General features: G+C 42.5%; 1 protein-coding gene across 1 annotated transcript in view; it reads left to right on the top strand.

Moving 5' to 3' along the window:
* LOC149321624 (acylamino-acid-releasing enzyme-like) overlaps nucleotides 1–12,014 on the top strand; it is a 59,059-nt gene that overhangs the window by 32,377 nt on the left and 14,668 nt on the right. The window contains exons 11-20 of the mRNA XM_089515493.1: nucleotides 491–551; nucleotides 1,473–1,567; nucleotides 2,904–2,955; nucleotides 3,848–3,936; nucleotides 4,412–4,550; nucleotides 6,040–6,126; nucleotides 6,468–6,548; nucleotides 8,994–9,082; nucleotides 11,073–11,263; nucleotides 11,630–11,732. Of these exons, the coding sequence (XP_089371619.1) occupies nucleotides 491–551; nucleotides 1,473–1,567; nucleotides 2,904–2,955; nucleotides 3,848–3,936; nucleotides 4,412–4,550; nucleotides 6,040–6,126; nucleotides 6,468–6,548; nucleotides 8,994–9,082; nucleotides 11,073–11,263; nucleotides 11,630–11,732 (987 nt within the window). The remainder of the gene's footprint in view (nucleotides 1–490; nucleotides 552–1,472; nucleotides 1,568–2,903; nucleotides 2,956–3,847; nucleotides 3,937–4,411; nucleotides 4,551–6,039; nucleotides 6,127–6,467; nucleotides 6,549–8,993; nucleotides 9,083–11,072; nucleotides 11,264–11,629; nucleotides 11,733–12,014) is intronic.

The following is a 12,014-nucleotide window of genomic DNA, read 5'->3' as shown; positions in this document are numbered from 1 at the left end:
GGAACCCATGATAGGGTATTTCCACTGAAAATGAACATCTCACAGGTAAGAACCAATGTTCCTGTCTGTAGTGTTGCTGAGTAACATTTAACATTCATTTTTACTGAAAACCAAAAATTACAGGAACATTTTTTTCACTTATTCTGTTGATTACAAGACTGACAAGTGTGAGGCCTGGGTGCCACGATGAGGTGAGCTCCCATCACTAGTCTTAGCTTCTGCCAACCTAGCAGTTTGAAAGCATGCAAATGCAAGTAGATAAATAGATACCACTCCGGTGGGAAGGTAAACAGCGTTCTGTGCAATCATGCTGACCACATGATCACAGAGTAGTCTCTGACAATGCTGGCTCTTTGGCTTAGTAACAAAGATGAGCATCGCCCCCTGTGGTCAGACACGACTTGACAACCTTTACCTATGAGATTGAGACTAATATCTGAAAGGATAGGGGAAATCTCACTGTGTGTCTTATCTGGTCTTATTTCTCTAGCTGAATTGGAAAACAAAGCACACATCTACAGTGGTGGATGTAGTCAGGACTACAACAGATGGTAAGTAAGAATCCCAGAGAGTTAACAATCAAAAGCAGGGTTGCCTTTTTTGATTATTTAGCCACTTCAGTTCACCTACACATCTCCCACTTCCTAGCTCCTGTTGCCACATAAAGTACTGAGATTATCTACTGTAGATTGAAAACAAGATATTGGGTACTTACCATGAAGATTTACTTTATATTGGTAGAGGGGAAGAATCCATGCATAGTTGCTTAGACCTATTACTTCCTAGGGGCAGGTAGAGAAGTTATAGGTCTCAGAGTTTTGGCCCTCTATTTGTGGCTGTCCTGCTTTCAACTGCATGCCCTTGCTGATACAGAAATACACTTTGCAGCTTCAGGTGGGCAACTAGTGCCACCTATCTATTTGGTAAAGACCTGGGGCACCAAGGCTAGACCAGTGAAAACTGTGATGACCACAGGGGAATCTGAGGGATTTCCTTGTCCATGGAGCAGTGGGCACATAAGTTCTGCTTATGCCAATGGAAGCCAAAAAATAATTTCTCTGGAGTGCTTTCCATGTGATAAACATGGAACACTTGTAAATTACAAAGTTGTTTCTGAATTAGAGGTCCAAAACGAAGTGCCTGTCACTCATTTTCTTTGGCAAAACAAAGAATATAGAGCAGAGAGAGTTGAAGAAAGAGAATTGGTTCTGTTACCCCCAGTATACAATGGAGTTGGCTGATTATTTATCCTAAAATCTTTTTCTTTTTTCAGTGCCTTTCAAACTCAAACTAGCAGAAACCTGTCCTCAGTATCTGGGTAGGCTCTGTATGCTGTAACCCTTGGATACAGTTCCTGGCATCCATTTATCTGAGGCTGGAAACTTTTTAGTATCTCCTCTCTTTCACCCATAGCTCCCAACTTTGTCTGTATTTTACTTCACCTGTACCATGCCTGTCTTCTCCATTTTAAGGCTTTTTTGGAATTTACCCCGGGGCATTTCCTCTGCTTTGTTGGGCTGCTGACAACAACAGAGTCCTGCTTAGCACTCCTCAGAAGAGTAGGAAGGTATGTTGAATCCTTCAGGGAAGGCTTTGCCTGTGATGAAAATAGGTCAGCTAAAGTGCTGCAGATCTGGTATCGCTTTCTACCATTCCTAGTGGTCATGATGTATCAAACATGATGAAACACCAAAGAGAGGGATAAATGTCATTTTTGTGGTATGAATACAGAACAAAATGGCCTTAGAATAAATATATATACTTTTGTAATGTTTGCATTTACACCTCACCAAGGAGCTCAGAGTTGACACACAACCTCTACTGAAAGGTCATAGCTAAATAGAGATTTGATCCTGGGATTCCTATGTCTTAATAATGCTCTCTAGTGGCTATAATGCAAGGATTTCCAGATATTTGAGAGACAAACATCTATGGAAGGACTGCCATATTTACTAAGTGAGATGTCCCCTAGAGGGACTTATAAATTGAAGGTGTAAAGATTTCTTGAAGGTTGTCTGTTGACACTGGAGAGGAAGAAGCTAAAACTTTTTCTGGAATTGAGTTGAATATAGGGATATATAGTATTCCCCACCTGGAATACTGTGTCCAGTTCTAGGCACCACAATTCAAAAAGGATGTTGAGAAACTGGAGCGTGTCCAAAGGAGAGCAGCTAAAATGATGAAGGGCCTGGAAACTATGCCCTATGAGGAACGACTTAGGGAGCTGGGGATGTTTAGCCTGGAGAAGAGAAGGCTAAGATGTGATATGATAGCCCTGTTTAAATATTTGAAGGGATGTCATATTGAGGAGGGAGCAAGCTTGTTTTCTGCTGCTCCAGGGAACAGGACCCGGAGCAATGGATGCAAGCTGCAGGAAAAGAGATTCCACCTCAACATTAGGAGGAACTTCCTGACAGTAAGGGCTGTTTGACAGTGGAACAGACTCCCTCAGAGTGTAGTGGAGTCTTCTTTCCTGGAGGCCTTTAAACAGAGGCTTGATGGCCATCTGTCAGGGATGCTTTGATTGAGATTTCCTGCATGGCAGGGGTTGGACTGGATGGCCCTTGTGGTCTCTTCCAACTCTACAGTTCTATGATTCTGTGATTCTATGACTGCTTTGTCTCCCCTGAAATTGATGTGAGGATGTAGAGGAGGAAAGTTGTCCTAACATTACTCTCCATTCCTTTGACTGGAATGGGGAAGGTAATGTGAGAAAGTCTTGGCCAGTATAAATTTTACTGGATTACCTGTCACTGGAGCAGTCACTTTTTACCACTGGATGAATGAATCAATCATTCAATCAATCAATCAATTTATATACATAGTATTTGTTTATTACCTCTCAGCCCAAGAGGGCTTCTAAGGTAGTTCTCATGCCAATCTTCGTGTTTCATGTCTTTCAGGAGCTGCTAGTTGTGGATACAAATATGGGAAGTGTAAAGTCTGTTACAGCAGGTACAGTCTGATCTCAATTTGTAGACTGCAGGAACTCTCTTTTGTTTTCTGAGATCCCTTTCAGAGATCAGACATTATAGGAGCTCCCATACATAATAATTTTTGTACTTATTTTTACTTACTACCAATTCTTCTGTCTGTTTGACGTAGGACAGATGCTGAAAGGGCCAGAAGTTACCTCCTTCACATCTTATAGTGTTGTTACATTCTCAGCAGGCCCTATACGAGAAGATAATGCTGCAACCAATCTCCTGTTCTGGTTCCCTTGCCTTGTGAGGGGTCCTCTTCTAAGTTTATGAAGCTGCTGAAAGTACAACACTAGCCTAATAATGAAATGGTCAACTTTTCAGAGCAGTACATTTGCTGTCATAACCTGTATTATGTATAGCCAAATGGATTCCTTTGAAATCCATCCCAGTTGTGTTTCTGCAACTCCTCCTTATGTGCAAAACAAGGCCACTAATGAATGGGAGTGTATTATTATTATTATTATTATTATTATTATTAACCTTTATTTATAAAGTGCTGTAAATGTACAGATGAGTCACAAAATGGAGAGCTCTGACATGTACACACACACACACACACACCAGTGTCCCTGTTCAATCTGGAGATGAAGGTGCTACAACACTTTTCTTCTGCCTCTGTTCCTGGAAGTCTTGGTCAGTCAGTGGAGCCAAAATTGCTGGTCTTGTTCTTGTACCATTCAGAATGAGGTTCCTGTTCAATACTAATAGCTGACTAAGCTGATTCCTACTCCAGTGCATTATTCACAATTCATATGTGTTATTTCAGAGGTTGCCACTTCAAGAACCACAGTTAGAGGTAACTTGCTCTTGGCTTATCAGGAACCCTGCTAAATTTTGAATAGTTTTCTTGGTTCTCCTCAAAGGAAAGCCAGAAGGTAGCTGGACTCTTCTGGGAATTCAGCAGGATCTCCTCATGGCAAGCTGTTCATCTCCTAATTGTCCTCCAAGCCTGGTAAGAAGGTGTGGATTGCTTCAGATTTCCATTTTGAACTTTGGTAAAATAAGTAGAGGACAGTAGTGAATGAATGTCATTGCTCTACCCTATCCCATAATGCTCACATGTGGGAATTTGTTGCATGTCTTAAATTCCTAGATTACAAATGAAGGAACGACTGTTAGCACAAATCAGTTTGCTACCCAGATTTAAATATCTTGATATTCCAGCTCCTCAGAAACTATGGTTTCTCAGGTGAACAGACATATGTTCAAATGGGTTGGAATAACAGATTATGGTTTGTTCTCACATTTGGATACAGCTATAGAGAAACTCATGAACAAATGTGCTTGTGCTTTGAAGCACCTACAAAAAATATTGATGACAAATCCAGCACAAATGTAGGCAACTTAGAATGCTAAATTACTTTCTGAGATTATGTAACACTTCTGTCTAGTGGTTCTAATAACAAAATACTGTATCTGCTTTGTAGAAGGTGGGTGTGCTTCCTCCTACAGGGAACGAATTGGGATTGCAGTGGATGAGTGTGGAGGAAGCCTCTGTATTGCCCAACATGGAATGGAAAATTCTGACAGTGCACCCTCCAGTGTCTGAGGAGAGCCGCCCATACAGTAAGGCACCTCAGTCTAGCTTCATAACCCATTGCGGGATGGCACCTCAGTCCAGCTTTGTAACCCATTCATTCACTTCTCCAGTTAGCTGGAATTTAATGTGGCGGTTTTGTGTGTGTGTGAAGGGGGGCGGTTGGGTAGATCTAAATGACAGTAGATCTGGGTGTATGTCATATCAAAGTTCAGGAATACAGCCTAGCTCATGAGAAGATGAGAGCTACAGCATAGAAAAGCTGCATCCTTCATTAATTTCTTGATATCTGGCCAAAGTTAGAAACTGGAGATGCATTCAGCAACATGTTCTGAATTTTGAAGCAATCCAAATAAGGATAAACAGCATGAACAGGATGGAGATGTAAGAATTTGGTGAGATTGGATTCAAGCTTAAACTGTGGCAGACCAATAGGAAGGGCTGGTTTTGCATATAAAGTTGTGGAATCCTGGTGTATGTAGCTTCCCCATCCTTGTATTTTAATTCAGATATGGGATGAGTTTGAGGCCTTTATTCTCCTACTCGCTACAACCAGCTCAGATTACACAGCTTTGAATGTTTGAATTAGTTTAGTAGCAAATAGAGTGCATCAGTACCATAGGCAGAGATATGGAATATAATTCAAGGAAGCAGATTTTTATGGTTGTGAATTTATTGCTATATTATTTTACCAGAGTTGGGATTTTTTTCAGAATCAGATCCCTCCATATCCATGGATTCTGCATCCACGGCTTCAACCATCCATGGCTTGAAAATAATCCCCTCCCCCCAAAATTCCAAAAAGCAAGTCTTGATTTTCCCATTTTAAAAAAAGTACCCCATTTTATTGCTCCACTATATATATAATGGGACTTCCACATCTATGCATTTTGGTATCCACAGGGGCTCCTGGGACCACACTCCAGTGGACATCAAGGGCCCACTGTATAATGTAGGAGTAGGCCTTGAGGGAGAGATTATGAACAGGAGCACATAATGGGTGCACACGGAAAAGAGGAGGCATGAGATAGAAGCAGGAATATACAGCTCTGCATTGTAAATTGGCTCCCCTGGGGCAGTGAAATTTAGAAGGTGGTGCTAGGAATCGAAATAATATTTGGGAGGCGGGGGATAGGAAAAAAGTTTTTTAAGGGTTTCTTGAGTGCTGAAAAACCCTGATAAGAAGAATCGTGGACTGATGAAATTGTTTGCAGTTCAGGACTTATTCAGTGCAAATTTGTTAAAGGCTGTTTTGCCCAGCAAATGGCATTTCCTGTCAAGGAAATAGCACTTTTGTAAGGAATTAATTCTGTGCAGAAAATTCTGCACTTGGAGACTTATTTTGCATACAATTTGCATGTGGTTGTATTTCATAGAAAAGATTATTTTCTGTGCAGAAAATGCTGTTCCCAGTACAGAAAATTGCTGAAACTACTCATTGCTTCCTTTGAGAAGAAAATTAGCAAAAATTACATTTCTAGGTGGTACTTAGCATAAAGACTATGTCCTTTATTGCAGCTGTTCAGGCATTTGAAGCCCTGTTGCTGAGTCCTCAAGGGAGCAAGGAAGGTGAAAAGGCCTTTCCCCTTATTGTTTCCCCACATGGTGAGTTAGACCAGTTCTTTGTTGCCTGAATAGTCAGCTGATGGGTGATCCAATATTTCCCAACTTCTTTTCTATGTTTATTAGACTATTCAGGATGTTCATAATTCCTTTATATATCTTTTTCTTAGGGGAGACATCTAAATTTCTTCTTATGTCTGAAGGAATTCTATGTATTTCCATGGCTCAGTATTCCAGCCAATAGCCTGGAATCTCCTCCTCCTCAAACCTGTATCTCCTGATTGAGAAGGGAATGATTCAGTGCTGGTTGACTTTTCAGGGTTCTTTTGCAGACTCTGAAGGTACACTGACCCTTTTCTGTATAGCTGTCATTCTATTTCCAGGTGGTCCACATGCTGTTTTTGATGCCTGTTGGCATCCAACCATGGCATGTCTCTGCCAGCTGGGTTTTGCTGTGCTCATGGGTGAGTAGTCCAAGGATTCTTCCTTTACTGTAGTTCCACTCACTACTCTAAAATCCTATGAAGCAGATAAGTGCATGCATTTTATTGTTTGTGTGATGCTCCTGCCCCCATAAATTTCAAGCAGTTGTGTTATGGATGAGGCAGGTGGATGTTGCTGTATAAGGTAACTATGACCCCAGGGAAGATCATTCAGGCTCATCTAGCTCCAAATTTGTCCTTCTCCTTTAAAGAAAAATAAAAGTCAGAACGTTATTTATACAGTCCTGCAGAGCTAATTTCAAGTAGGCTTTCCCTTGACTGGTTCTTTTATTTACCTACTGTATTTACTATATATATTTATATATAAGTCTAGAAATTTTAAACATTGACCCAAAAAACCTGAGCCAACTTATCCAGGAGGCAATGTAAGTACAGTACTTTAACTGTTATTTTAAAAAGGAAACATTGCTTGGTGATAAGCAAGAGTGTAATCTGTCCTGGAAGCAATGACCACACTCTATTCACTCATCCATGCAGCCTTTAGTATGAGCACAAACATGGCTACTGGAATTTTATAAGGTTTATTGGCATTGTTTTCCTTTGCTTCATCCTTTAGATCCTTTGTTATATGCTTCTAAGTTTTACCCTTGGCTTATCCACAGGTCATGTCAAAATCTGTAATTTTGGCTCCAAAACCTGCCCTCGACTTATACATGAAGTCGACTTACAATCGAGTATATACAGTATACTCCGCTCTTCAGCCACAAAGGCTCTCAGAGTGTCTTACAAATAGTTAATTAGACATTTCCTTGCCCTCAAGTTTACAGCCTAAAAAGACATGACACAAAAGAAGAAGACAATGGCAGTGGGGAAGGGGAATCCGTCCTGCAGTTCTTCTTTCCCTCTGAGGCCTGGATCATGGCAGATGGATTGGAGCAAGGGTCCTTCTTCTTACTTTAGGGTAGGCCTGATGGAAAAGTTACTTTTGGGGGCTACAGCTTGCAGAATCCTTCAAACAGAGATTCTGGGAGCTGGAGTCCAGGCAGCAATATGTCCAGGCTTTAATCGCTTCCATGAAAGCTCACCACATTGTCATTAGCCCGTTACAGACGGGCCTAAAAGTGCACACTCTGCGCGTGCTAGGGTTAGAAAGGAGCGTCCTTTCCGGATGCTCCCAACCCTAGCACGTGCAGAGCGTGCACAAAATGGCGGCGGCTGTTCCACACGGCCGCCGCCATTACGACATCACAACCGCGCCACCTCCAAACGAGGCGGCGCGGACATGACGTCCTTGCGCCCCGCAAGGGTGCTTAGAGCACCCTTTACACGGCGTAAGAAGGAGCTCCGAAACGGAGTTCCTTCTGGAGTTTGCGTCGCTGGCGTAGCCTTCGGATGGCTGCACCAGCGGCACAGAGGAGAAAGGGGCCGCTTGGCCCCTTTCTCCTCCTCCCCGCTGCCACGGGGTGTCCTTGGGGCTTGAAACCCCAAGGACACCCCTTTCCAGGCCGCGGGGAAGCGGCCTGGAAAGTGGCAAATCGGAGCCTCAGAGGCTGCCAGTCTGGCAGCTGAGGCCCCGATACAGCTGGGAAAGGGGCGGGTGCAGGCCGCCCCAACGGGCGGCCTGTAACCCACCATTATCTCTTTAATATTTCTCTGCTTTGAGGCCCACTTTCTGCTGACGTAGCATAGTTAACTGTATGTGGGCTGAATAATCATCTTCTCCTTCCATGAATGATTTCCCTCGACTATATTAGCCTGAGATTGAAAAAAACAAGGATCAAACTTGGTTCCTGGGCAGCTTTTAAACCACTATTTCCCAGTTAAAGGATCATAAGAAACATTTCTGACAAAGGAAATCTCTTATAAGCTAGGCACATATGAAAAGGATAGGCAGAAAGAACAGGGTGCTTGTGCTCATCACTTAATGCATTTTATTTATATTCACATATGAACTGGGCCAAAATAACAGCAGTGCAAAGTTGTGCCATAAGAAATCAAAAGGAGTATGTCACTTTGTACTTGGCTAGTAACAGTTTCATATTCAAACATGGGTGTTTCTTGTACTTCGTTGTTGTGTGCCTTCAAGTCATTTCTCAGTGGAGGTGACCCTATCACAGGGTTTCCTTGGCAAGATTTATTCAGAGGGGGTTTACCTTTGCCTTCCTCTGGGGCTGAGAGAGTGTGACTTGCCCATGGTCAGCCAATGGGTTTCCATGGCTGAGCAGGGATTTGTACCCTGTTGTCCAAAGTCATAGTCCATTTCTCAAACCACTACTCCTCACTGGCTCACATTCCTTGCACTGCAGGTTCATTATACCATTTGACTCATCAGTGGAGCAGCAAGGTGGGGAAGGTCCACTAGCCTCTATTTGTTGCCAATCATCCTTGTGGGAAGGAAGAAATCTGCAGATCTTCTGAGAGCACACTCCCCTCACCATTTTGTTTTACTTGCCTTTGTCTAAACAGTGAATTACAGGGGCTCCCTGGGTTTTGGCCAGGCTAGCATTGATTCACTGATCTCCCATGTGGGTGTACAAGATGTGGAAGACACTCAGGTTAGCCCCCCTTTTTTCTTTTCCTATTTGGTGTAATCAGATAAACCCAGTTTTGAATTTTAAAAAAAAAGGATAAAGGGTGATATTACACTGCATGTGGTCTTGTTTTGTTTCTAATGGATGCCTGCACTCTCTTTAAATGGAGAAAAAAAGCCATGATCACAGAACTGGCTATTGCAAAGCCATCTGGGAATGGGATATACTATAGGCTCTGCCTATATTGGGCCCATCTGTTTTTGGATCACATTATACCCACAGAGTTTTTCCTTACTAAGTATGAGCAGTGTTTGGGGAACCAAACATCCTTTACTTAAATCCAATAGCAGTAATGGAACATTTCAATATGCAGAGTTTCCCACCATCTATCAGCATCTCTTGCCAGTATCCATCATTAAGGTATTTTTTGTTGTGCAAAGGATGGTTATTTGCTGCACTTTGTGGGAGTGTATATTGAGGAGTAATTTATGTAAGAGGAAATGAGAGATCACAAGTGCAGTTTTGAGAGCTGGTTCTCCCTCTGTTGGAAGGCTGCAAAGTCCACCAGGATCTGTGAAACATCCTGTCCCGGTTCAGGTGTATGAATGTGTTTGAATGCATATGAAAGCATAACTCGTACATGGAATATGGAGGAACGGCCATTACAGAATCAGTCAGTCTCATAGGCCAGAGAGCCCAGGAAAGGCCAAACAAGTGTCAGCCTCTTAAGCAGAGCAGCTCACCATGGACACAGATTAATGAACAACAAATACATCTCTGCCAGATACACCCTGTGAGTATGGTTTGTCCCCCAGATCCTAAAGGACCATGAATCAGGCTGTAGATGTGAACACACTCTCGCAAGTTGGGAGCTTATTGCTTGGCATTTTAAATCAGCTCCAGCCTCCCAGGCTGCAGCCAGGATGTGGGATGGAGGTGGGGATTATGGCACACTAAATTGCTGCTGAATCACTGGCTGCCATTAACCCAGGTCCCAACTGGGTCCAAGCCACGCTCTGCCAGCACTTTTTAGAAGTTGAAAAGCCTTCCAACTTCTAAAAAATGGAGGCAGAGTGCAGCTTGGACCCAGGCTGATGGTGGCAATTTAGTGTGTGAGAATCTCCACCTTCGTCCTGCATCCTGGCTGCAGCCTGGGAGACTGGAGCCAATTTAGAACACCAAGCAATAAGATCCTTACATTCCCCCTTACTTAAAATTTTGGCTAGCCATCTTTTGTTGTATCTTTTTTTTTCCTGGCCACTTCATTGTATTTGCAAGAAAGACATTGGGAAGGGGGGTGTCAGAGCAGCTCTCCCACTAGAAGAAGCCTGGAATTCTAGTATCCAGTGTTCTTGTATTTGCTGAAGATCTTGCATTCCTGCCTTCTCAGTGTTCCTGGATTCCTGAGGTCCCTTTTTGCTGAAATTATTACATTATTGAGTCATGAACTATTTGCTTAGTTCTGAGTGGAAAATCACTTTGAGACACAAAATCTGAGGTCTTTGCTAGAGGACCTTGTTAGCTTGTCCTCCTCAAGTCACTGTTCTGGTGCGACCCACATATCTTTGACAAGATCTCAGTTTCTTCCAGCACTAACTAGAATTTCTTCACTAACCATCTTCTCTTCAGGAAAGATATCTTTGGAAGCCCTGATCTGTCTTTTGCAGGTCCTTTATTTATACATTACTGCTTCCTCTTATACATTTTTTGTGGAATTTCTGACCATATGCTTTTCTATACAACCATTCCTTTTTATGATCCACAGACTCAACAAGGTGTCTACATGCTTATGGAAAGATTCAAAGTGTTTAATTTAGTTTATTTTTTATATGTGTTTAGGGTTTTGTGTGTGTGGGGGGGTGTACACAGGCATGCTCATTTGGGGAAATGGCAGAATTTTTTCTTGGGTCCTTTCCCTACAAATTGCAACTTCTTCCATATTTGTGTATCTGCATGAGTGCATGCAGTGTTTTCTGATATTCTACCTGACATTCTGTCTTTTCTGCTCTCACAGCTGGCAGTGGAAGTGGCACTGCACATGGCACCCCTGGACCCAAACAGAATTGCCTTGTTAGGAGGCTCTCATGGTGGCTTCATCTGTTGTCATTTGATTGGTAAATATCCAGATAGGTACAGAGTCTGTGCCGTCAGAAGCCCTGTCATCAACATGGCTACTCTACTGGGGACATCTGACATTCCTGATTGGTAAGGAACTCATCTATCTTCCTGAGTTCATCTGTGTCATCCATCCCATGAACCTGGCTTATCTTCTTCCAAAGCCATTGCTAACCTGTTACCATCTCTCTCATAGCCTGTTTCACACAACCACCTCTACATGATATTAGGTGTCCTTATTGTGTCTCAGCTCATGAATCAGGCTTCCTAATCCTCTCACCTGTCCTCTTGCAAGCGCCCTCTTTTGTCTCTGACTGCCTCCAAAAATGCCACATCTATCAATCTATATATCATATTTGATAGATAAATTCACAACTATCAAAAGACTGGGTTGTTTGGCTCCTTGGCAGAGATCAGGAATTCAAGTTTGAAGCTAATAGCTACATGATTCCACAGGCGGTATGCAGCTCTGGGTGTGCCTTACTGCTTTGAGCGAATTCCCACTGAAGAGGATCTGGCTACCATGCTGCTCAGCTCCCCCATAATTCATGCTCCAAAGGTAATTGCCAGGTGATGGAATCATTCTTTGGCTGTGTCATGTGCAACCCTACTAAGTAAATGTCTTGTGTTTCCCCCCATAGTGCCACATGTAAAGACTCCTACAAATACCCCCACAATTAAGTATCAATACTATATTAGTACAAAATTTGGAATTCAAAATTCTGAGAAGCAGTCTGGTCAATAAAAAATAAATCTAGCCCTTTCACCTCTAACAGATTTCATTGTAAATAGAATTTTCAACAGCCAGAGAAAGAAGTGAATAGGATTTTAATGGATATTA

Source organism: Sceloporus occidentalis, unplaced genomic scaffold (genome assembly GCF_023333645.1).
Source record: "Sceloporus occidentalis isolate IW3139 unplaced genomic scaffold, rSceOcc1.0.p SCAF_1, whole genome shotgun sequence".
Taxonomy (NCBI): Eukaryota; Metazoa; Chordata; class Lepidosauria; order Squamata; family Phrynosomatidae; genus Sceloporus; species Sceloporus occidentalis.
The sequence above is the reverse complement of the archived record's forward strand: the minus strand, read 5'-3'. Positions and strand labels throughout refer to the sequence as shown.